Below are 26,424 nucleotides of genomic sequence, written 5' to 3' on the forward strand. Positions count from 1 at the left end.
ATTTGCCGTTGCTATTTATGTCTAAGTAACATGCACAGTTTTGTATCATGCGCAGGCGAAAGTCGAGTGCCTCCGAACAACTGTTCTACATCATGAGGAAGGACATTTATTGGCTACACAGCGTTATCGTTATGGCCTTGCCGTTTGGCCTTACAGGTGGACCAAGTCATGTGGATCAGAGAGAACGTTTGAGAGACAGCCGCTGATCTACACATGAACTTCAATAATGTGTGCCGGTGGGCTAATGGGTGATGCATTTTTCGTAGCATTGTTACAGCACATATAAACGTGGCAAAAGATCAATACGAGACAGGACAGAGTGAAGAAATTCAAATAAGAATTTTATTCAGGACTATTCGCCAATTTTGCCGAAGCGTCATCAATATAAGAGAAGATATGACATAAGGAAAGAAACTCGAGTGCCACCGCATCTCCGTCGACCACAAACAATCAAAAAAGACCATCCCCTGTTCATTGGTAGGTAGTAGTGACAGTGACAGTGACAAGAACTTTAATTGGTCCTAAGAAACTGGCCAGGGGGAGCCGAAGGCTCCCTCAGGTCAAGTCGGTGGCTCCGCCCACGATGTTCTTTATCTTCATTATGCAATGAATGGTTCACTGACACATAATCATAAACGAAGATATAGTGATGGGGTAACGTGCATCCTATAGAAATCATAGCGATGTGTCCCATTTATTTTAGTTAGATCCTCAACAACGGGTAATCTCAAGCTATGTATGTGTTTATGCACCTCCCAGGTCACAAGTTCAATGTCTTGCGATGCTTATACTTATGCGTTAGATCGTTCACAAGCTATTCCAGAATAGAAACAAATAACCAGGAGGATGCACAGTTTAAAGCGTCGACGCAGCGATACCACGAGAATGAAGGCGATATTAGATGCTTGCAGATTGCAAAATGGTGAGGAGGGGTTTATGAATGGGAAATTAGGACACATATCCTAATATATTTGGGGATTCTATACACCTTGTGTCATTCAGGTACATACCCAGTGGGCCAAGGATAGGATAGCTCCTACTGGGCAAATCTATGCAATTCAAGGAAGCTGCTTTATATCGTACTGTATTCATTTATGAAGTCTGAGTATTTTAGAGGCTCTATTGAGCCATCGCTATATATAGCGAACAGTACTTTTACTAATTTATTGCATAGTTCAGCAAATGAAGGGTGCACTCGCTGGCACTATTTTAAAGCGAAACTATGTTTGCCTACTTTCCCGGGTTTCACGTGGCTGTTTGGCTGTTTCGAAGAAAAAAAAAAGGTTTGATAGAATTACCAGAATATACCAAATCAACAGAGTTGCGAAATTCGTGACAGTGAGATGACAAGAAACATCAAAACAAAAATTTCTCGTAAGTTGCATATAGAAATGAACATACTACAAAGGCCCATATTACACACAACAGTTTGAGCGACACTCTACGAGTGAAATGTCCGTAGGTACAAACAGAACCTTTAGGGACAGTCTACAAAGCAAGAGCTATTTGGGACGATATTTGAGGTCGGCAGAAAACCAGATGGGGTGATGAAGTTAGGAAATTTGCAGGCGCAAGTTGCAATACGCTAGGGCAAGACAGAGGTAATTCGTCCGGCAGTGGACATAAATATAGGCTGCTGCTGATGATGATTTGCTGATATAACTGCCAGGTTTATATGAAGGTACTAGCGAAGTGGCTTATACAACCGTGATATGTTTACCAAGTATGCACGTATAAAAATAAATAAATAACTTCACGCATAAAACCTGTGTTTATAATGTTGACTCGAAGGCAACCCACCAGAATGATTCCTACATAAAACCTGAACATTTCACATGGCCTCCCGCATATTTTAAAGCACACCGATCTGTTCATGGAAGGGTGAATTATATTTGATGGATTCCTTGATTTACTTTATTTTCATAAATTTAGCCGTTCTGCATGCGCCAGTGGGGGTTGCTCGTTCTTCGCAAATCCTTCAGAGTAGGTATGTCCCACTGTGACTGCAGAATCCCAAAATGTTGTTTGATACGTGTTGTAATTTTCTCTGCATACACCATCTTCATCATTCTTCCATCGACAGGCATTATACTCCGCTTTCGTCCCTCTAACATCTCTGCGTATATAATAATATAATCTTGATAATATAATACTAAGGAACAATCTTGATTCATCGTATTTATTTTTTTGTTTGTTTGCCTAAGACATTTACATCGCTTGATGTCTTTTGTTCACTAGGACATTTCCAAACATTTTGTCCCCGACGTGACTGCAGCGTGCACATGAATTTTGCGATGTTTTCGAATATGAAATCGTCTTACACCATTTTTAGGTTGTCTTTTTTGAAAATCAAAATTAAAGTCACAGTTAAAAGGCAAGTCTTGCGTTATAGTCAGCCTGCTCTTAAGGCTTGATGATTCACCTGGAAGGAGCCAACGGTGACCATTAGATAGTCTACGCTGCTAACACTTTTACTAGAAGTGATTTCACGAGCGAAATCGCACAGTGCACCTACGAGATTCGAGTGATTTTGGTTTCTCTGTACATTTGTAGTACTGCTATTCGAGCAATTGGCGCATGTGAATAGTGTGAGATATTGTGTTAACTACGTGGCATTGTCACTATGACGTCGCTGTTGCAAAGGTCTAGTGCGCAAAAGCTACGTTTACACCACTACACACTGGCGTGCGCGCCAGACAGCGCCACACCACACTGGTGGGCTCACCAAGTAACACTCGACTACTGTGGTGTGCACACCAGGTAGCAATAACCAATCCTGGTGTGCACGCTAGACCGCTCCGGTGTGCACACCAGAACACACTGGGCCACTCTTGCGGGCACCTCAGAACACATCAGACGCTGCTAATCTGCACACGTCAGACCGTTCTGGCGTATACACCAAAACACATCATACCGTGCTGGTATGCACACCAGAACACATCAGACCGCGCTGATGTGCACACCAGAACACGTCAGACCGCTGGTGTATACACTAGAAAACGCCAGAACAAACTAAACCGGTCTGTTGGATTTTTCAACGGGGATAACTATCGTATTCTCGGTGCATCCTATATTGTGGGTATTAGCCTTGTTTGAGGCTTGTCATCATTGTCATGTACACCTTCCTTGTGTCGCCGACGTTGTTTTCACACCCATACCAGCGAATAATTGTGCGCAATAACACCGCCATCGTATCAAGGATCATTACGATATTTGCATATATAGTAAACATCATTCATGACAGCGCTGCTACCTCTCGCCTCCGCATTTAATGCACAGACCCCACGTTTCTCAGAGTCAGTGCTGAGCGCAAAACCTTGCAGATTCCCCAGCAATATTGTTACACAGTAGTTAAGTAGTTAGCGAACTCGACTCTCAAATGAACATTGACTCTCTGACATGCGTTCAAATTCCATTGGAAGTGATTGTGAGGAAACATTATTTTCTTCATGCTGTGGAAACGGTGAAGTGGCCTGACCACGAACCAAGTTACCATTGTGTGTCGCTGTTGCCAATAACGGTCGCCATCAGCATAACTGAATGAAGAGGCTAGACGGATGGACAAGGCAAACCTTGTTTCGAGCTCTTAACTGTTGTTGCAGTAAAAGTCCATATTACACCTAAACAACAATTTGAAGGACAGTGTAGGAATAAAATGCCCAGGGGCACAAACAAGTTTCATAGAAGGTCAGCACATAAAACGGCAACGAACAGATTGAAAATGCATACTCACTATCTAGATGGATATATTTGGATATACGACGAACGTTCGCTGAAATTATCAGCAAAGTGGCTTATACTTCAACCCCTCTATGATGACCAGGTATGCAATATGTTGAATACAATAATTATTATATTGACTTCCTGTACAAAAGCTGTACGTATGTGGACTCACAGGCATCTCTAAAGTACGCCATCTTTTACTGAAATGGTGAAATATAGTTAGGGGAATCTTCGATTTACTTCATTTTTATATGTAGTCACTAGTTGTATGCTTACGCCCATTCTTGAAAAATACTCCAGAATGAGCATGTCTCAATACGATTTCTACGCAAAACTTTAACATTTCATATCACCTCACACATGTATCTAAAGCACACCGGTACAGTAAAGCATGCTGTCTAAGGGCATCAAAGCAATAATCTACAACACCACGCACCCAACTAAAGATCAGTCTCCTGCTTTTTCATCCGGAGTGTTCCGCAATCAATTTCAAATGAGGATAGCGCGTGTTGCGTGTGAGACACATGACGCCAGCCGAATAGGTGAGTGCCGTCAGCAGACCCATGGCGCTTTTTTTAGCGTTGCGTGTTCATATGAGGCGTTATGAGAACAATCAGATTTCAGTTTCCCTCCAAGGCGGTGATGTGACGGTGAACTTTCTCGTCCTTTGCCATTATCGTCAACACGAGTGGCAACGCAAACTCTGTGTGGCTTTTGGTGGCCATAGTATAAATAAAGCGAAACGTATCGCTGTTCTTTTGTAAAGTGAAAACATAAGCGTTCACAACTCCTGCCGAGCATGGCGGTCCAGGCGACAATGCTTTCCACCGTCTTTCTCCTACAATTTTTCCAATGCTCCTATGCAGGTATACGTTATTTCAATATTTAACATTTTCCATCCCATCTGTGACACCTCATTGGGAATGTCAACAATATCTACACTAAATTAATTATTGGTTCGAAGTCTTCATGTCAGAGATTTCAATATTTTGCACAATAATTTCTTGACTCCTTGTCGGCACGTATGTTTGACGTTCTTGGAATTTGTAAAGAAGTGCTTCAAATCTATGAAGACTTTAGTCCGTTATCACTTGATAATGTTTCGTAATGCAAATTTCGCAACTAGTAATAAGAATAACCTCTCAAGCGGACTGGCTGGCTGGAGCGCAGGGACCATGTGTAAACGCAATGTTGTCGTTTTTAACCTGGCATTGATGGCTCGCCATAGAATAATTGTGCAAATATTCTTTAGTACTGCCAGTTCATTTTTACGAGTAACATCATTCATTACGAACGGTATAAACGCTGCGCCAGGCTGGTTGCCCACAGCCTCTTCTAGAGCAACTGTGATGCAAAATACAGCAACACATCGAGTATGGAGATGAACGGACGCAATGTTCGTGAAGAATTGAACGGAATGTATATTTGTTTCTGTCGATGTCTGAGGAAGAAAACAACACCTAAAACAAAATTTTCACCAAACGGTCCGAGAGAAAGTGTATAGAGATACCTGGTCATGCGTTTCCAGAAGTTTAGAACATGTGGCTAGAGTCACGGGTAATTTATTTATGTTTAGAAACATTTACCTTCCATCGTAGGACATGGAAGAACATGTTATTTGAAGGCAGCTCCTATTGAAATAATGGTTCTGCATATCGATCAAGTGAAACGAATGTCTTCATGCTTAACTATTTCAATGCATCGAGGTTTTACATAGTGGCTAAATTTGTGTTGTGTGTGGGTGTTTCAGATTTGATGAGTTTGGTGTGCTTGCTTAGCGCAGCGTCATTTTCCGTTGAATATCGACAAAATTGATTGTCAGAGGCGGCAGGTGTACCAGTGCGGTCCGCTAATTGTTCCTAAAGATTGCGGTGCGGCGCGGTAATAGCACATCGTTGAGGGTAAGGGGCGTGATTCATTAATCTTTATTTGAAGTGAATACACCCCAGGAAGCAGGCCAACCGCGGGAATGCCTAAAGAAGACATCCTCCCCATGGTAGGCATGTTACACTCGGAGGGGTTACAATAAAAACAAAACAAGTAAATTATTGCATAAGCAACGTAGTATATACACGTATCACAATAACAAAACATAAACAAAAATCAATCTATGGCCTTAAAGAAAAGCAAAGCTGAACGCCACTACCATGTCAGGTATCTGAGGGAGAACAATGCCCGAAAAAAGGAGAGAAAAAACACAACTGCATTACAAAGGTTGAGAGGCACTAGCTAAAACTTTGGGTAAACAAAACACAGGGTATAACAACATAAACAAAAATAAGCAGCCTTTTGACTCAGCACACGTACCCACCAAGGGACAATCCTAATTAGGTCAATAATAGTTCTGTCCTTTTTCTCTTGTAGATTTTTCGATTTTTAAAGTGATAGATAAGATACTGAAATAAGCTATTTTCATTCTAAAAGGCAACCATGTTGTGTTTAAGGGTTTTGAAGCCGTATTTGTCCTTACTTTTGGTGCTTTTATTGCGATGTGTCTGAGGTTGTATGGGTTTTGGGAAGTCTCGGTGGGTGTAAGAAAATTAAGTTCATTATCAATTACATGATGTGTCTCGAGCACTCGCCGTAAAGTCTTTAAGTGAAATATACATAATATCCTGAAATCATTCAAATACTGGCCTGTATTTTCTAAGTAACCTAAGTTAGCAATTGCTCTAATGGCTTTCTTCTGCAAGAGAAAGAAAGTATTTCATTTTTTAGTGCGGTATCGCTCCATATTACCAAACGATAATGAAGATGAGATTGTATCAAATTGAAGTACTATTGTTTTTTAGGCCACGTTGTTAGTAAAAGTCTAAATTTATTTAATAAACCAACTCATCGCAAAACTTTCCTACATGTTCTGCATGGTCAGTCCATAAAAAGTTCTCATTAAATATAACTCCATGGAAGCATACCGACTGAACGCGTTCAATGGTGCTTGTGTTATATGATTCTGTTGACACATCCTAATACTTTATTTTTTGCTCTGTATATTACATACTTCGTTTTTTGACGTTTATTTCTAATCGGTTGGCACGTAGTTACAATGTTAATTTATCCAACCAAATTTGTTTTGTTTTCTACTGCTTTCAAACTCGCACCATTAAAGAAAACGTTGGTGCCATCAGCATATAACGCTATTTCGCAGCTGGGAGAAATATCAGCGATATGATTAATGTGAAGAAGGAACAGAATTTGGTCTAGTATAGAGCCTTGAGATACGACAGTACGTATAAGGCCGTAGCTGGAAGATATATCATTATCATTTGTGAATTGCATTCTAGAAGACAGGTAGCTTTGAATAAGACTTGGAGCGCAGCCTGGGATCCCACAAAACTCTACTTTACATAGTAAGACTTCATAACTGACCGGGTCAAAGGCTTTTCGAAAGTATAAAAATATCCCTAGTGTGACCATTACGTTTTCTATCTTGTTTGTTATTTCGTATTTTATGTGAACCAAAGCCTTTTCGGTAGATTTTACTCTTTGGAAACCGTATCGTTGTTCTGCAATAGCACCGATATTAGTGAAAAATGAAGTCAGGCAAATGTTTATAACTTGTTCAGCGATTTTCGAGGAAATCGGCAACATAGATATGGGACGACAATTATTGGGATCGACATAATTTCCGGATTTATGTATCACACAGACTCTTGCGATCTTTAGTTTCTCTGTTAATCTACCTTCTTTGAGCATTTGGGTGCACCTGTGCGATAGCAGGGGAGCAATGTTATCACAGACACATTTTGCTACCACAGCTTAATTATTATCAGCGTCATATTATCAGGGTGTCATATAGTATATTTTGATATACTATCCCAATATAGAATTAGTCGTTGCGTCGTCATTCGCAATGTATTTGGGTGTCCAGACGGTGATTGGGCGAGGCGACGTGCGGCCGTAATCACCAGGAGGCCTAAATTTCCTCAAGACGGGCCTTGTAAGATGTTGAGGCGGCTGGTTGACTTGGCAGAGGGTTGGAGATAAAGAAGTCCTAATGTTACCAAGTTTTTGTGTTATATTACCTAGAACGAATGCAAGCACTATCGGCGTCATCAACGTAGGCTCTTTACTAGATAAATGCAATTAACTAGCGCTTTTACTGGGCCGTATGAAGCATAATATGTATGATAGAAACTGTCCTGTAGTGTATGTGTTTATGGTGGGAGAGCTCCTGTGCCTGTGGGCGTTTGTGTGTGAGAGAGAGTGTGTGTGTGTGTGCGGTGGGAGTGTCTGTGTGTGTCATGACCATTTACATCCTTCAAACAAAGTAATACACTAAAGAATTTGTAAAACTAAGTAATCGAATTCCACTGCTTTCCTTCTTATGACTAATCTCTCAATCAATAAAACATTACATATTCGTCCTGATTTACGTTTATTGGATTATCATGCTGTTCATTCACACTTTTCTCCGAACAATACAAGATGTCTTCGTGTATCCAACTATCCTGCAAGAGCGAACAACAACCAAGAATTTGGTTCTACGCCTCAACACCAACCTGACACTGAATCTTGAAAGGAGCTCGGTGCTGGCTGATGAATTAGTTGTTGTGACCAGCAGTCACGGAGGGGACCAGTTGGAAAAGGTAAGCCTTCAAATGCTTTCACGCTGCATACAACTCAAAATATCCTTTTTAGCCATCTCGGCGATTAGTTCTTGACACCTACACTTTCAGGCGGTTCCAAACGATGTAAAGACACAGAGTCGTCTAGTATCAAGTTTAGCCAGAAGTTTAGTGAGTATGCACATGTCGAATAGTCAGGCAGCGGAAAGCACTTTTTTATTGCGATATCAATTATATGGACACTCCTAGAGGATTTCTGCCGTCGGCGTCGCCGTCGTCGTTGCCGTTAGGTGCCGCATAAAGTCCAAGGGCGATAAAATCTTCGCCGCGCGCCGTATGTGCGAGTGAAAGCACGCGAGGGACGCGCGCTTTCACGGAGAGCGAACGCACGGCGGAGAGCAAACGCGACCGTCGGCGAAAGAGCGTGGGGGAAAGGGAGGGACGGAGGGAGGAGGGGCGACGTCGTACAGCGGCACCAACGGCGCAAGGGGAACTGGAGACTCAGTCTCACACGCAAAAGCAGGAAAGCGGGAAGACAACGTGAGAGGGAGAGGGTGCACCTTCTACTCTACCCGCAACTGCACACTTCTATTTTGAGTGGCTGTGGCTGGTCCCCCGCACCGTATCATGAAAGCGATCTGCAGCCTCATCTGCGGCTCAAAGCTTTGTATGCGCTGTGCTTTCGCAGCTCAGTTTTCGTTCAAGCGATAGACCCCACAAACCTTCGCTCGCTGCTGCCGCTGCGCTTGCTCACGCTACCGTTTTTGCAGCGGTTGTCTGCGATCGCCGAATGGTATCGTCGAGTTTTGCTTCTGCGCGCTGGCACCATGCTTGTTAATTCAGTTAGCAAGCTGATGTGTCCAAGTTTGTACAGCCGATAAAACCTACTATACTTAGTAGTTGGTGTAACAAATGTGAAATAAAACTTTAATTTGGATTCCATCAAAATTGTCTTTCCAGAACCAGCTACCTCAACATGCATCATTCTTAGAACCGCAAGAGATAATCTCTTATTTGCCTTCACTAGAAGTTGACATTTCGTGATACAACCTTTAACGCGAAAACTTAAACGACAGCCAATGAAAAGTTGTATCATGGATTACCAACTAGCCCGAAATCTCACATTGAAATTTTGGCTTTGGTATAGGCGCAGATTTACTGTCCCATAGTGATTATTTGATCAAGCAGACACAGATAAATGAGATACCGAATTTATACTGTAGTAATTAGCAAAATTTCAAAATGAACATTATAGCTAGTAACTTTAGGGAGCAAAATGAAAGTAGCAAATTACGATGGTCAGCTAGAACAGCACGCCCAGCTAAAATGATTAGAAAGCTGCCATGAGATTTATATAGGTGCCCTCAATATTGCAGGGAAGTTCACTGTTCCGCTCACAAAGAGGCTTCTAGAAAGAAGTGCATACGTGTAATACCAACAACAATGCGTCTCGTGATGCGTATTGGGAATGCTTTTCTCAAAACCGGCTCCAGCCTCAAAATTCATTTTAAAAGGCAATCCAAGCAAACTTACGAGCTCCACAAGTAGAATATCAGATAATTTATAATAACCAGTTAAAATGTTATAGTAAATTTTGCTTATGTAGACAATTCCATATTTCCCCTTTTTGTAGAAGTTATCTCAGCTTTTTTGAGATATCAAGCTTAAAGAGTTGAACCGTGGTATTGGTCACAGCATATGTTCGAATATTTTATTCAATAAGTAATCAGGCCTCCCATGTGGGCTCTAAATTGGAAGTTTTTAAGGTGAAAGGCTTAGATCTGTGTTTCAAGGTCGCGTTGTGAGGTACAGAAAAACGGAGCGCGCCGGGAAAGGAAACATCAGCGCCAGAGGTAGGTTCTTAGAAAGGGGGATGGAGCACAGTCGGAGAATTGAGGGAAAGGGGAATGGTGGTGTAGTAGGAGCGTGGGAGGAGGAGGGAAATGTCATTGGCGGCGCCGGAGGGCGTTAAGGGAAAGGGCAACAAAGGCGCTGTGGAGGAGGAAAATGTCAGTGGTGGCGCGGGAGGGCGTTGAGGGAAAGGGCAATGGAGGCGCTGGGGAGAAACAGGCAAATGCTAGCACAGTAGGGGCGTTCAGTGCAAGCACGGTGGCGGCGCTGGGGCGGAGGGAAATATCAGCGGTGGCGCCCGTACAACGTTCTGGAAACGGTGGCAGCAGGCTCGCTGCGCGCTCGAATGCCTTGCATACGTCGCCGCGTGGGCTCGGAGCTTCATTCCAAATCGCTATTAGTGACGACACACCAGGACCTAGTCGCGGACGCGGAAGACTGAGAAAGTACGGCACGGCGGAAAAGGGAAAAGCAGCTCGAAATGCCGCTCGCCGTAACCGCCACCTGGAGGAAGCGGCTATGGATGAAGCTGCGGCAGCGGCCCGACGAAAGCAGCATGTGGCCCTAATGCGACGGAAGCGTCCTGGGACTACCGAATTGGTGGACAGAGAGGCCGTTGCCGCACGTGCAAGACGAGCCGCCTTGAGAGGTGAAGGTACCAACAGGGGCGAATAGGAGGCTCCCGGTGATGGCGAGCGATCAGAACGAGCTTCGGAGGGTGCTCTCCAGGGTGCTGTCCAACTAGGTTTTCGCCTTCACATTCTTAAAAACTTCTAAGCATCCGCCGGAAATTTTTACGCCTGCCGCATTACCTTTGATTCTAGGTCAGCGCAGAATACGCTTATCCTGTTCTTGCATAAAAGTTCTATTCAGAGTAAGAGATGTGCAGCTTCTTCGCACGCTGGCAGACATGCGCTTATCGGCTGTCAGAGGCAGAGTTCATACGAAATAACTGCTTCTGCTCAGAGGAGAATACATTGCGTCCACCTTTCTAGCGGACAGCAATAACTTCGAGTACCAAGTGCCTTACTCAAATACTGTCAACTCCTCCGCTGGCGAACGTGGCTACGTTGATTATTCAGAGATGTTTCATCAAGCCTGACTACAGAACATTAGTACACAGTAATTTGCAATTTGTATTCCAGCTTGCTTTCGAATTTCTTTTTAAATGAATTGAATTATGGGGTTTTACGTGCCAAAACCACGATCTGATTGTGAGGCACGCCGTAGTGGGGGACTCCGGAAATTTGGACCACCTGGGGTTCTTTATCGTGCACTTAAATCTAAGTACACGGGTGTTTTCGCATTTCTCGCCCATCGAAATGCGGCCGCCGCGTCCGGGATTCGATCCCGCGATCGAATTTCTTTTTATCGATACTCTTTATTCTAGTTCTTTTTAACTTCCATTCTTTAATGTTTGTACAGCTCCTGTTCCTTTTTAAAGAGAAGCCTTTTTTTGCCTACTTACCCTATTTTAGCATGGCTGCCTGGCTGCTCTTGCGTCGGTCACTATCTCAGCGGATATATTAAGTGCGGAGCACTGTAGGGGCCCGGGCTGTTGGCGTCTAATATGTCATGTCGTCACGCTCAGAAAACACAAGCGCAAAAAGGGCTCGAACATGCCAATACCAGCGCAAAACAGGGCGAAATTAAGCTAAATAGATTCAGAAAAATGTAAAATACAGGAATAATCATGAATTATTTCAATTAACAGCAATTCGCTAAGATCGCTTCTCACATGCCCGGCTGATACCGACACCGCGCAAGAGAGGGCGCCCCCACCCCACAAGTGGAAGGTTTCCGCTCGCCGCGCCGCCGCTCCAGCGTCCAATCTGGCAGGAGAGGAATAGCGCGCCTAGAAAAGCCGTTCCCGTGCTCCAGGACGCTCTTTCTCGCCATGGACGTCGAGCAGCAAGCATGCTTGGAGCGACAGCGGGCGCTCTACCCGTGAAAGATAGCGACGATGCAGGGCTGATCAAGCGGTGTGTGCCCGAGAAGCTGAAGTTGCTATTCAGCGCAGGCAAGCTAATCCCAACATCGTGAAGGCCTAAACACAAGCTGCTCGCCAGCTGTAGACAGATGTCGACAACGTCGGCACAAGGGAACCACCGGCGAATCTCTGCTACGCACTTCCCCAGCTTTCACGCTGCGCAGAACTGTATTTTTTGAGTATGTTTGCTGTAAGTTGTTTCTTGGTGTTGCATTCGATGTCTCGAGTTTGCTCGGCGGGGTGGTTAGCTGCATTCGCCTGCCATTGCTGCTTGCGATTCTTCGAAATTAAATTGCTTAAAAATTAAATCTGTCCTTGCATAATTCAATGAATGGGTCATACCCCTATAAGCAATGGCTTATACCCCTGTAAACGAGGCCTCCCCATTACGACGACAGAACAGAAGTGACAATCTACGCCGGAATGATTAATGGCAAAGCCGCAAGCTGACGAAGCAGACGACGAACGCGGAAGCTGTGGCACAAGCCAGCTACGGAAGAAAGCGACGACGCTCGAGCAAATGCTGATGATGATAGTTTTCCGTGGACAGGCGATTTCGCCTAGCCATATAAAGCTTAACTTTAAAAATAACTTCCTACATTTAACTTGAAGATATAAGGTCGGCTCACATATGTCGTTAAGCACACCGATATGTCAATATAATGGTGAATGATTTCTTTCATATACTCTAATTTATGTGATTTACCAATTTGGTACATGTCACTGGAGATATGTCTGTTCATGATCAATCATCCGGAATTGGTGTGTCCCACTAAGACACAAAAGTATGGAATCGCTAAATTTTACTTGATACATGTCGTACTTTTCTGCGAATACAGCTGTATCACTGTATTATGCGCATCGCCGTTAACTGCAAATCATTTATTAGCTGCGTTACCGAAGCCTCGTTGCACATAGAATCCAATACACCCATTGGATATGCATATTTTAGAAATTAATCCTAATTGCTATGTTCAAAATGCTCTCTCCTCATCTATAAGGACTATAAACAGGGATAGGTGCCTCAGAAAGGCTGGCCAACGTTTCGATAGGAGGACCTATCTTCGTCAAAGGCGGCCTCGTCATCCTCGGCGGGTTAGTTAGGAAGCAGGAACTACCCGAACGCTGCCCTTCAGAAAGCCTACACCGCTGCAACCAAGCTTGATCGAGCCAAGGTCCTCAAACCCCGCCCTAAGATCACAAGGACAACAACGCCTCTTCTTACTACTAAATTCTCAAACGCACTCCCCAACGTGAACAATATCCTCAGTAAATACCACCCAATTCTCACCAGCAACTAGAAACTAAATAATATCTTTCCCGACTCGCCCAGGGTAGCCTACAGACGGAACAGTAAATTCAAGGACATTCTAGTACACGCCAAACTAAGGACAAAGACGAAGCCAACATCCGGTCCCTGTGGCCGCTCCAGGTGTTCCACATGCAAACATATTCAATCTACTACTACAGTAAAAAGTACAGCGTCAGATTACATTCACAAGGTAACTTCGAATTTCACCTGCACGCCAAGCAACGTAGTCTACTGTCTAGAATGTGCCGCTTGTAACAAGCAATACATAGGTGAGACTGGACAAGAAATGCAGACGAGACTCAACGGCCATCGCGCAGATACGAAACCCAATTTACCTAAAGCAGTAGCCAGCCACTTCAATGAGCACGGCCATATATTTGATGAAGCAAGACTCTATAAACTACAAACAAATTTTCGTTCACCTCGCGAGAGAAAATACACAGAATCATACCTCATACACAAGTTTAAATGCCTGCACCCGACGGGGACGAATTTATCACGTGGCAACTTAGAATCGCTAAAAACAGTAACATTAACCCTAAATTGTTATACCATTAACAGAAGCGCAAAACAAGTTAACCCTCCAGCTAATCTCGATGCTCAACCTCACCTATTCTTCCATTTCCAGTTCTTCACTGCATCTCCCCTACCACTCAATTTATTATCCTCCTCCATGCTTTGACTGCATGTTTGTTCATGTCTTGTCTTTGTCTTTGACTGCATGTTTGTCTGCATGTTCCTCCATGCTTTGACTCCATGCATGTTTGACTCATTGATAAACCATACGAACGCTTTTCCAGGTACACCTGTCCCCTCCGTGTTTATGTTTCAAATTATATTTCTTCCGCTGTCACTCTCCTGTGCCGGTTTTTTTTCCCTCAACCTCACCTATTCTTCCATTTCCAGTTCTTCCCTGCATCTCCCCTACCACTCAATTTATTATCGTCCTCCATGCTTGTACGCATTGATCAACCATACGAGCGCTTTTCCAGGTACACCTGTCTCCCCGCCATGTTTAAATTTCTAATTATTTTTTCTACACTGTCACCCTCCTGTGCCGTTTTTTTTCTCCACACAAGATCCACACCGACACAGTCCAATATCCCAGACGCCAGGATACCTTTTTCGGCGCCTTGACCACACAGGGTCTCGCCAATTCTGTATACCGCCGCGACGACGCCTACGGCGAACTAGTGAGGCTAACGTCCCTTGACGGACCAAGCTGCTCCCTGTCAACCACAAAATTACCCGATGCCTTGATGCTACGCTACTCAAGTCATGCTTTCAACTCGTATTGTCACCTGCACACTGACCGGCTCTTCAGGGGACCCCAAACGCACGCCGACCACGACACCTCCGAACGCTCACTCGCCTCTCGCTCCCCCAACCCCCTCTGACGTTTTTAGGGGCGAAGCTCCTTAGAGTGTGGGTCTGTCCCTCCTCTGTAGTAGTAGTAGTAGTCGTCGTAGTAGGTAGCCACGTCTACTTTTATGAGAAAAAAAAGTTGCAGTAGCTTAGCTCGGCTATGCCAGGATATACGTAGCGTTAGCAAAGGTTCAGCTGATTATGCTTAGCTTTCCTGGTTGTCTAGATTGTCAAGGATTAGCTTGATTGTCATGCTTACTGCTGCTCCAATGACACACACGCGGTATACGTATTATGTGGCACATGTATATACCCTTCTTCTGTTCATTCCTCCTACGCTCAACCGCTAATTGCCAGGCAACTACTTCGGGATCCGATGAGTCAAGCTTCTCCGTTCTTCTGCGCTGTTGAGCAGCATTTGCGCTCTCCTTCTCCATGGCTATACCACACTGGCAAACGCCAGTCAGAAGCGCAGCGGCTCCAGCGCAGTGTCAGACGGCGACTGCACAGCGAGCGCGCGCCGGCGCCAGTGCGTCTACCACGGCTACGACGTCACTCCTCTGGAATGCGCATACCGGCGGCGGTGAGTAGCGCGCGGCGGCAGCGGAGTGCGCGAGAGGTGCCGGCTCTGGTGGCTCCGGTGCGCAAGCCGTGTGACATCACTGATCCTTGCGCATGCGCAGCACGGCTCTTGATGTGCCGCGCGAAACGGGCTTGGCTAGGCCAGTGTAGCTAACGCTACAAAATTCCGAAAGTTCTGTCCGTAGCGCGGAATCGAACCAGGGACCCCTCGCTTCCGAACGCGCGGCGCTAACAACTACGCCACGAAGCGCACATGGACGCACGCACCACGATGACCATAAATACCCAACATTAACGAAAGACTGCGCGTTTCTAACGCGTTTGTGCTAGCGCGTTACGGCCCGTGTAAGAAGCTGGTGTAAGACGCTGTGGCCTCTCCGCCTTACCCCCGTATTCATAAACGCTCCTCGACTTGAACTTGACTTGCCACCGCCTTGGGCAGCGCGTTCGAAACGCGTTGAAGGCGGTGACAAGTCAAGTTCAAGTCGAGGAGCGTTTATGAATACGGGGGTTATACTCTCTCAGCAGTCATGTGATGGCGTCGGCAAACGCGGTGCACGTTCCGGCATGTGTAAACGGCTGCGTAAGACGCTGTGGCCTCTCCCCCTTACTAGAGAGTACTGCACGTTTCTAACGCGTTTGTGCTAGCGTCCCCTTAAGCGGGAGATGGTGCAATTATAATGAAGGGCGCTGTTATAAAATAGGAACGACGTCACATACGGCGCGTGTCATTGGTGGAAGTCAATCGTTCTATTTAGTGCGGCGAGACTGGGCGAATTACACGGAAGATTCACGGTTTACCGATGATTCCCTCCGGAGCTTCGCCCACTCATCATCATGCACCCCGTGGATATAAGGTGTTTTTTCTCTTTTTTTTTTCCTTTAAAAAAATTTTTTTGCCGCTTTCTCGCTCTCCCGCTCTTGTCCCCTCGTCTTAGAAACCGCGCCTAGCCAGTCAAGCGCCAGCGCTCATTTTCTTTTCAGTCTCTCCCAGTTAGCCAGCCACAGCTGACATCGACGTGACGTCACTCCACTAACCCTTTAAAACTAACCCGCCGAGGATGACGAGGCCGCCTTTGACGAAGATAGGTCCTCCTATCGAAACGTTGGCCAGCCTTTCTGAGGCACCTTATCCCTGTTTATAATTCTTATTCCTCGTGTGCTACTCGATTAGTCAGCCATCTTTTTTTGATTTTGGATCTCCTCATCTTGTAATCTCAGTTGAGAGCTTTCATTAGTACCATCAATTCATTGAATGAAGAAGTGTTTCACATCTGAAGGAATGGCTCTTTGGCCTAAAAAGAAAGTGGTATAAGTGCGTCGCCCGAAAGCGGAAGCACTTGCGCGATAGCAAAGTATTACAGAACTACACGAAGTAGGGTTCGTAGCTTTATCGGCCGTAGGAAATTGACTAAACATTCACTTACTAATTAAATAACAAGCCCAGTGTCACGCGGCTCATGCAGCCTTGAACAGATATCACTCAATGAGCGGGAACGTTCACTGTCCCAACGCTGGCGTGATTAAGAGTACCGGAAACTTAAACGCGTCTCCGAAACGTTAGGTAATGCTACCTCCAACAATATGTACACGGCAAGACCGCGCACAATAAGCCATCAATCATCTCGACATGGCCAAGCTTTGCCCCCGCCGCGGATTAGCTTTAGCGTAGAGCGTGCGGGCTGCGTATATGTGCAGCCGTGTCACGCGCAGCCACGGACGAGACGCGCTTTCACCTGCACCAACCAGCTCCAAGGCGTTTTAACGCGATAGCGTTTAGGGCCCCGTGTCGCTGAAAATCCGGCGTTGGCGTCGGCATGGGCGCCCGCGGCCGAGAAAGTAATTCCCAAGCACATTTAGATACGCCACACTATTCTATCATTATTGTTACTCATACCTTGTCTTGCATTCTTTGCAAAGCTATTCCTCGGAATTTCGGGAATGACAGTCCACAAACAAATGTTATGAAACAAAACACCCACAGCGCACGCCTTTTATGTTAAATCTTTTCAGACTTGAACTGAAACAAAAGTGCGAAACAAATACGGAAACCTGGAAATAATGTATTTATTTGGCGCGGTTATGCACTATCTTCGGGATCGGCCCACGAAAGAGGCCGCTTTTCCACCAGAAAGCTCGCCTACGTGCATAGCGTTCGCCGCCAGTGTTTGCCAGTAACCATTATGGTTGCATAGGCTGCACTCGTCGAAAACCATGAGTAGCAGTCAGGGATCTTTGAATGCTATCGCGTTCCACTGTTTAAAGCAAAGCTTAAGCGTCCTCCAACTTTTAAGGTCCCCTTGCTAGACTGGACGCAAGATGTATCTAAAGACCTCTGTGAGCGATGTGGCGGCCACAGAGGGGAAGGATCTGTAATCGCTGCTGAAAAATGTTTGTCGCAGTTTCACCTGAACGGAGAGCATCAATTGCGATAGCAAAATTTGTAGAGAGCTATACGGAGTATGATATTAGCTTTATCAGCTGTGTATAAACTTGGACATGCAGCTGCACCGGCACACTGCAAAGCTGTTGTCCGACAACCCGTCGGCGTTTTGCCCAGCATTCGCCAAAATGCGTGCGGCGTTGGCGACTGTTGCCCGGGAGCCTCTGATATAAATAGGCACTTGATGCCGCGCTAAACCATCGCCTCCCCTCCCTCCCCCTCCCCCCCCACGGCTTTCCGCGCGTGCGAACCTTATACCCCACCACCTGCCCAGGCTGCGGTGCACCACCGACAACTTTCCACGTCACGATGGAGTGCCCAAACTACCAACTGATACCCCCATTCTAAAATCCCCCCAACCAACATATGCGCAGTGGGAGGCGATCCTCCGTCGCTCCGAGCCTCAGGTCTGGCTGGCCCTGATCCGACGAGCAAGAGCGGTGGCGGCAGCCATTGGGGCCCTGGACTAAGGGCCCCAACCACATTCACCCTTTCACTTTATAATAAAGTTTATTTCTTCTTCTTCTTCTTTTTGGTGCCGCAGCTAAACGTCGCCTTCCTTCCCTCCCACTCCCCCCAACGGCCTTTCGCGCGTCGGAAGAAGGCGCGTTTGCTCTACATATATGGTGATTGTAAAGGAGGAAAGAGACGCCTACTTCTGCAGCCCTTAAGGGAGCACGGCGCAGAACGCGCGCTGGCGCTGAGCCATGCTCCCTCAAGGGCTGCAGAAGATAGCGCCAACCTTTCGCCAGACCCTTGTTCTCCGCCGTGCGTTCACTCCCCGTGAAAGCGCGCGCCCCTCGCGCCCTTTCACTCGCACATAAAGCGTTCGGCGCGCGGCGACGATTTCATCTCCATTGACGTCATACGGAACCTCACGGTGACGACGACGGCGACGCCGACGGCAGAAATCTGCTTTTGAGTGTCCATGTAATTGTTATCGCAATAATAGAAGCGAAAAGCGCGATCCTCATGCCAAGGGAAGAGAAAAGCCAAAATAACGATGGCGGTGCTAAGAGGTTTATTAACAACGGACGCAGGCGAACGGGCAGCAGGCACACGCGTTCGGCCAAGGACAGCAACGACGAGCTCATGTCGTTCGTGATGCTGCTGAGGTGCAGGCTACTCTTCTTCATTACAATCAGCCCACCGCAGAAAAAGGCGCCATCCTGGCGACTTAAGGCGAAGACACTACTATTGGGTCGTAGTACGGCTTAATGCGAAAGACGTGGACAAGTTCGCGGCCGCGATGGCGCAGGTCTGTCGATGGCGTGAGGGGCTCCACGACGTAATTGACGGAGGATAATTGCTCCAGTATTTGGTAGGCGTCCGAGGTATTTTGCGACAAGTTTTCTGGAGTGGCCGGGTCTGGTAGCGGGTAGCCGAAGGCCACACCAGAAGAGCCAGGGGAAATGTTGGTGCAGAATGGTCGATAGGTTGACGGGATTGATGCTGCCACTGGTCCTCGGTGGAAAAAGAGGCGCGCAAGCTGACGGCATTCCTGAGCATATCGAGCAGCTTCAGACAGCGGAGTACATTCCGAATCATCGGGTTTATAAGAAAGAATTGTATCGAACGTATTAGATGGCTCTCGCCCATATAGGAGAAAGCACGGGGAAGATCCCGTAGTTGTTTGGGCCGCAGTGTTGTACGCATATGTCACAAAAGGGAGAACTTGGTCCCAATTTGAATGATCAGAGACGACGTACATTGATAGCATATCAGCAAGATTACGGTTGAAGCGTTCTTTCATGCCGTTTGCGGATGGTACGCTGTACTTGTGCGTAAACGATTTGGCATTCGTCGAGGAGTGCCTTCATAGCATCGGAAAGAAAGGTTCAGCCTCTATCACTCAGAAGTTCGCGAGGGGCACCGTGCGGAGAACGAAATGGCGTAACAGAAACGATGCAACGTCGCGGGCGGTGGCATTTGGCAGAGCGGCTGTTTCAGCATAGCGGTTGATGTGATCTACTCCAACAATAATCCATTCGTTTCCTGCTGGAGTGGATGGTAGCGGTCCGTATATGTCATTACCAACACGATCAAAGGGTCGACTAGGGCAGCGAAGGGGTTGGGACGGGTAGACTTGTCCGGAACGCAATTTCGGCATTTGCATTGAGCTACAGGAGCGAAGGAACTTTCCCACGTAGTTATGCATGCCGGAATAAAATCGGAGGCGTAGTCCAAGTGTAGGGTCTTGAAGAGGCCGGCATGCGCGCGCTGTAGTCTGCGTGGAAAAGCGTCGTAAAGTCACGGAGATGCGGGGTATCACAAGAAGCCACTTGCAACCATCAGAAAGGTAGTTACGACGATAAGAGGACCATCGCGATGCAGAAGTGGGGTAGGCGGTGAAGAGCGCGAGATGGTGAGAGGGTGGATGGATCAGAAAGGATGCTGATGAGAGCACTGATCCAGGGATCCTTGTGTTGCTGCGATGGCATGTGCGCAGTGCATGTAATGTAAGTGTGGGCTCAAGGACGGATAGGCGAGCACTGTCAGCTGCGGCCGATGAGCGAGAAACGGCGTCAGCATTCATGTGTTTGCAGCCGGAACGGTAAAGAACGCGGATGTCGTACTCCTGTAGTTTAAGGGCCCAGCGAGGAAGTCGGCCAGATGAGTCCTAAGGTGGACAGCTACAAAGGCGTGGTGGTTATGACGACGTTGAAAGTGTGACCATACAAGCAAGGGCGAAATTTTCCTAGGGCCCAAATATGGCTAAACACTCTTTCTCTGTAACCGATTAATTAGCCTCGGCTTTTGTTAGAGTTCGCGACGCTGTGCTGCGGCACCAAGTGCGTACCTTACAACCGGCTTCAACGGGAACTGTCGACTCAATCTCCCACGCGAAAGGAGGAAAGCGGGAAGGCAGCGCAAGAGGGAGGGAGGGCGGCTTCTACTCTGCCAACAACAGCGTACTTGTACTTTGCGCCGGTGCGGGCTCTCGCGCACACTGTATCTTGAAAGCGATCTCCACATGGTATCGCTGTGCTTTCGCCGTTCAGTTTCCGTTGAATTGATAGACCGCATGAACCTTCGCTCACTGAGGAAGCCGCGCTTGCTCACACCAGCGTTTTGACAGTGGTTGTCTGTGCTCATCGTGTGTGATCTATCCATGTTTGCTGTGCGCACTGGCACCACGCTGTTTAATCAGTTAGTAAGAGAATGTGTCCAAGTTTATGCAGCCGATAAACTACTATCCCTACTCCGTATAGTTCTGTACTAATTTGCTATCGCAATTGATGCTTGTCTTCCGGGCAAAACTGCGCCATTTTTAGGTTACTTGAAGCCCCGCGTCGTTGAGGCATTTCAGAACGTGCTTGAGATGGCTGAGATGTTGCGGAAATCAGCGGAAAGTTAACTGCGTCATCCAGGTGGCATAGACATGTGTTCCATTTGAGGCCGCGTAAATATTATCCATCATCCTCTCAAAAGTGGCTGGAGCGTTACACAGGCCGAAAGGCATCACGGCAATTGTATAATTCGTCATTGTCACAAATGCTGTTTATGTCGATCAGATGTTGCCGTAGGGACTTGACAGTATCTGGAACGAAAATCCAGCAACGAAAAGTGCTCCCTCCCTGCAAACAGTCGAGGACGTCGTCGATGCGTGGTAACGGTAAAATTCCTTGCGCGTTATTTTGTTCAGACGTCGGTAGTTGACAAAGAACCGAATAGAGCCATCCTTTTATTGCGATAGCAATTATATGGACACTCAAAAGCAGATTTCTGCCGTCGGCGTTGCCGTCGCCGTCGCCGTGAGGTTCCGTATGACATTGAGTTGAAATCGTCGCCGCGCGCCGAACGCTGTTGTGCGAGTGAAAGGGCGCGAGGGCGCGCGCTTTCACGTGGTGAACGCACGGCGAACAAACGCGCGTTCTGCGCCGTGCTCGCTTAAGGCTGCAGAAGTGCGTCTCTTACGAAAGAGGCGTGCATGGCAGTGATGATACACCTCAACACAGCACACAACGACAATACAGGATGCCGAAATGAAGTACTTGGTGGAAATCAACGTCGAAAGCAACGACTACGTCAATGCCAACAGCAACATGGCAGTGGTAATGCAAGGCATTTTAAATAATAGCTTAAAGTATTCACCACCACAAAGTGTCGTATATATTAGCACTGAAAATGAACAGACAGAATAAAATTGCTCAAGCCTCGTGGTAGCACTGTGTTGTTCCCTCGTGACATCAGTGTTAGTCGAAGGTTTGGTGTCAGAGTTGAATAAACCCCAAGCGGAATCTTCACAACGACTCGATTCGGGAGCGCAAGAAGCCTTTAACACAGCAAGAGCTCGCTCGACCCGCGGCCCTAAACATTTAACTTGCACAAAAACTGAATGTAATAATGATGTAATGACAATTGAAATTCGAAGGTGATCTCAAATGTCAACCTGCAGTCATGTCGGGCAGGTAGGCGCTCGGGCGTTGTCTTACCGAGCAACAAAACAAATTAATGTTACACGTTTACGCAAGTCCTCAAAATTTCTTACACTGACCACGCTACGTGACGTTGATAAACACACAACAGAAGCAAAATTTCACATGATGCCTTGTTTATCTTGGCGAAATATACTGAATAGTAAGTTGTTGAACCACCTTGTACAAAATGATAATTAGCATAGGTATTTGACCAAGTCGCTGCGAATCGCAGTTTCGCGAAAGTCGCAGTTTCGCGAAACGCCAAGCATCGATTGCGACAGCAAACTAGTGTGACAGCTATACGATGCAGGCATAGTGGTTTATTCAGCCGTATAAATTTGTAAACGTTCGCTTACTAACTAAATTTACAAGCATGGTGTCATATGCGCGGAAGGAAAAATGAGCACATCTCACTCGGTGACCGGGCATACTCGCTTCAATGCGGACTAACCAGCGAAAGAGAGATTCAACTTTTGTTGATGCCAGCAATCACGAGGGTATACGCAACATCCCTCCGCAAGCAGACGGCCGACATGCCCTGGGCCTCAGCGGCTGCCTCGGCTGGCTGGATGGTCCAGACCTCCTGGTCTCGCTGGTCTGAGCTGAGCAGAAGGGTCCCACTGCTACCGGTTTTAAATTTTGCGGGCCCCGAAAGGAGCTGCCTTCGAGCATGCCCATAGAATATGCGAACATGCAGCGCACACGAAGTTGTCAGCCCTCAACGCACTCTGTCCCCATCACAGATCGATTTCAAGATAAGGCCCGCGCGGCCACGCCCATAGACAGTGTAATGTCCCCCCCCCCTCCAATCCCTCACCTCCCCCCGTTGCCTGGCGCGCCACGGAAGAAGGCGCACTTCCTCCCTGCATTTCTCCTTCCGCACCGCGATTGAGCCGTCATCGTCGGTTTATCCTCGCAAACATTCACTCGCACATACATCATAAGTCACTCGCTATGATGTTATGGCCGTTGGACTTTATACGGGACATCACGGCGATTGCCGACAGAAATGGGCCTGGAGTGTTCATGTAATTGCTATCGCAATAATAAAACTGTGCTTTTAAATTAATCTAGCCTAGTCAGACAGGGAAAGCCTTTGGTGCTAAAGTCTTCCATGTGAGTAGTTCGAATTTCTGATAACTGATCAAGATGAGCTCGTGCGCATTACTGCACCGTAGAAGTACCATGTGCAAGTTTGCATGCTTTTCCTGTGTTTTTCAGCAACCTTTTAGAAGAATCATCTGTCAGGGCTGCACAGTCTCAGAACAGTTCCTAGAAAACTTATGCTTCTTAGAAAACGTTGAAGCTATGCAGTTCACATATATTGAGCTTTGATGCGTATCAGGGCTATCAATGGATAAATGGATAATGGATATGATATAATCTATTATCAATATGTGGGGTACGGCATGTAGAATTCGCTATAAACCACACCGAATTACAAAACCGAGCTGTCGACGAACTTTCAAGAACGAATGCGGAGCAAACATGTGGATCGCCTGAGAATTCAGGCCCAGCATTTTTCTAATACTAAACAAAGACATTTTCATTCTAAGTAGTAGCAAGCATTTAAGTATGGTAAAATATTTACACAGGCACGTCTCCTTTTTAAATATACTATAACTTCATGAACTATGACTTCGCTTTTATTAAGATATTCATTTCTGCTCATTTCTGAAAGAAACGGCGTTGTGATCACTTAACCCATGTAGGTTTCGAGAGACTGACGTTGCCTGGTGAGTTGTAGAGAAATGTTTAAGCTGTGGTCTCCCATATTTGGTTTATTTTTTGTGCGGTTACTGTGCTTTGAAATTCATAACATCTTTCATAAAAGTGTTCACTATCTGAGACGCTTCAATACGTGCATTATGATTATCTAGTTGAAACATTGAAGTACAACGGCTTCTAGCAATAAGATAATGTCATGTAAATATTTCACCAGAAGCAGTAAATTTACACCCGACTTCGAGGCACTCGTGGAAGGCAGCAGAGCAACAAACAAAACAAATTCTGTTTCAGTGTTTTTTTTCTCCATAGCCTCCCACAAGCCTACCACCTTTACTATTTGCCCGAACAATGCTCTGATATAGCCCCTGAAAGGTGTCTCAGCCGATGTGTTTTGTTGGTACCACAGAATGTCAGCTGGGAAGTATTTGCTGTCTTCTATATCATGTCGCCACTACTCAATACCGGTAAGAATAACAGGCTTCAACTCGGGAAAAGATAAGTCGTCAAAATTACACTGCAACGGTAATTCTTCCAGTTGATCATCAACACCGTTTTTCAGTGTTCGGTAAGTATTTGTAATTGGGAATAACCATAAATAACCAATAAACAATATTTCCACAGACTATAACATCTTAAATACAGCTTCTCTGCCTGGGTGATTGAGCTCTGAACACCCTTAAAGCGGTAGTATTCATAATTTACAGTTCGACAAGTTTTTTCAACACTTAGACATGTAATCAGTTTTCTCAATTACTTGGTTCGCTTGTGCTTGTTTTTCGTTTGCTTGATTTGCTTGTTATTGCACTGGTCGTCCGTGTTTGCTTTATGTACTACCACTCCCCTCCGTGCGATAGCCCCGTGTAGGCCGCACTAAGTAAAATAAAACTAATAAATAAAAAGTATATCAGTGTTATACTTTTTTGCCCTGTGATAAGCACTGTACCGGTAAGTGTTTGATGTTTATGCATACTATATAGAAAAAGCCTTCGATTGCTGAAGAAAGCCTTGGCGGCTCACTTTCGTCCTTAACCATTTCCTTTTTTTTACACGTACTATGACGCTATACCTGGAAGTGCAATAACAGAACTCTTCTTCAAACCAGAGGACTTGCCTCAAAGGTCTGACAAGGTGCAGTGCAGCTGCTATTAGCACGAAGACCAACGAACAAATGCTTAGTCTTGTGCAAAAGTAACTTGGAGGCAGGCTTCTTCATCGCTAATTCTTAGAATATGTGCACAAGCGAACAGTTTGTAGAACTTTAATCCAATGTCCACGGACAGATGATTCGTTTCATTTTCTGCTCTTGTCAGAAAACCAAACCGTTCATAGGCAGACTTAAGCGTTCTTGACCTCTCACTTTGTCTTGCCTACTATTAAAGTTAAAAATATTTACAGTATAGCACACTGGCTGTAATCTATTAAAAGTTCAATAGCGTTCGCTGGCACTCTAGTTGCTGACGCATTCTTAGCATGTTACTGCATAAGTAAACGCATGAAAAAAAACATGAAGGAACGACACAGCACCGGAACTTCGACCTAAGTTTAATTAGGGTAACCTTCTCAAATTGTGACAAGGACTCTCATTAAAGACGATACGAGAAAATAAAAGGAACCGAACGCGCCAAGGCATCGCCATTGTCAGCTACGAATGAAGAAGGTGCGGTCCTGTCTATTCAAAAGAACATCTGCACCTTTCTTCATAATACAATAATGCTGCTCTGACACACGAGATCCAGCATCTCTACTTCTGGGCTTCAATTTTTCCTGTGATGTCTTTTCTCCGCATTCTGCATACTGTGGTTCGTTCAAAGTACTTATTTACAAACACAGTAATGGCAGCAGAGTGCCAAATTATCCGACGTCAGCTAGTCTAGTTATAGTGTTCAGCATTTCTTGCAGGCAATTGCCCGTCTAGGCAATATAGGGGGTGTTCAAGATTAAGTTTTACGGAATTTTTAAAAATCGCCTGTGGCACGTAGGATAATTCTCATTGATGAGCGGGTTATTCGAAGAGGCGTAAATTATTAGCATGAGAAATTGATGCACATAATCAACTAATGAACAAAATTTGACTAATGAATTCTTAGTTAATTACTTTACGGCACATATAGCTGTTTAGGAATTGTAGCCGGTGAGTTCGCAAGACGCGAGTAGTAGAAATTCACTTCCAGGGTGACACCAGTTTCAAGATTGAATTTTTGAAAGCGTTGGGCAAAATACATAGGTGTTCCAGATAATTTTGTGTTTCAAGGTATAAAACAGCATTTTGGTAAAAAGTAAGTGGAACAACAGTAAATTTTTATGGCGAGTTGATGGCGCATAACCCAAAACTCGTGTCATGCTAGAAATTCATTCCAAGTGGATTCACCTGACAAGCTCACCGGCAACAATTGGTAAATTGCAATATGTGTATTAAAGTGTTACCTAAGGAGGTAATTGTA

At 45.7% G+C, this 26,424-nt stretch overlaps 1 protein-coding gene across 2 annotated transcripts in view; it reads left to right on the forward strand.

Moving 5' to 3' along the window:
- The first annotated feature begins 4,480 nt into the window (after positions 1-4,480).
- LOC119465216 (venom metalloproteinase antarease-like TtrivMP_A) overlaps positions 4,481-26,424 on the forward strand; it is a 90,317-nt gene continuing 68,373 nt past the window's right edge. The window contains exons 1-2 of one of the 2 annotated variants that reach the window (XM_049656577.1): positions 4,481-4,589; positions 8,152-8,312. In XM_049656577.1, the coding sequence (XP_049512534.1) occupies positions 4,523-4,589; positions 8,152-8,312 (228 nt within the window). In that variant the 5' untranslated portion in view covers positions 4,481-4,522. The remainder of the gene's footprint in view (positions 4,590-8,151; positions 8,313-26,424) is intronic. The other variant, XM_049656576.1, reaches the window with a different exon arrangement.

Source organism: Dermacentor silvarum, chromosome 9, assembly GCF_013339745.2.
Source record: "Dermacentor silvarum isolate Dsil-2018 chromosome 9, BIME_Dsil_1.4, whole genome shotgun sequence".
NCBI classification, from domain to species: Eukaryota; Metazoa; Arthropoda; class Arachnida; order Ixodida; family Ixodidae; genus Dermacentor; species Dermacentor silvarum.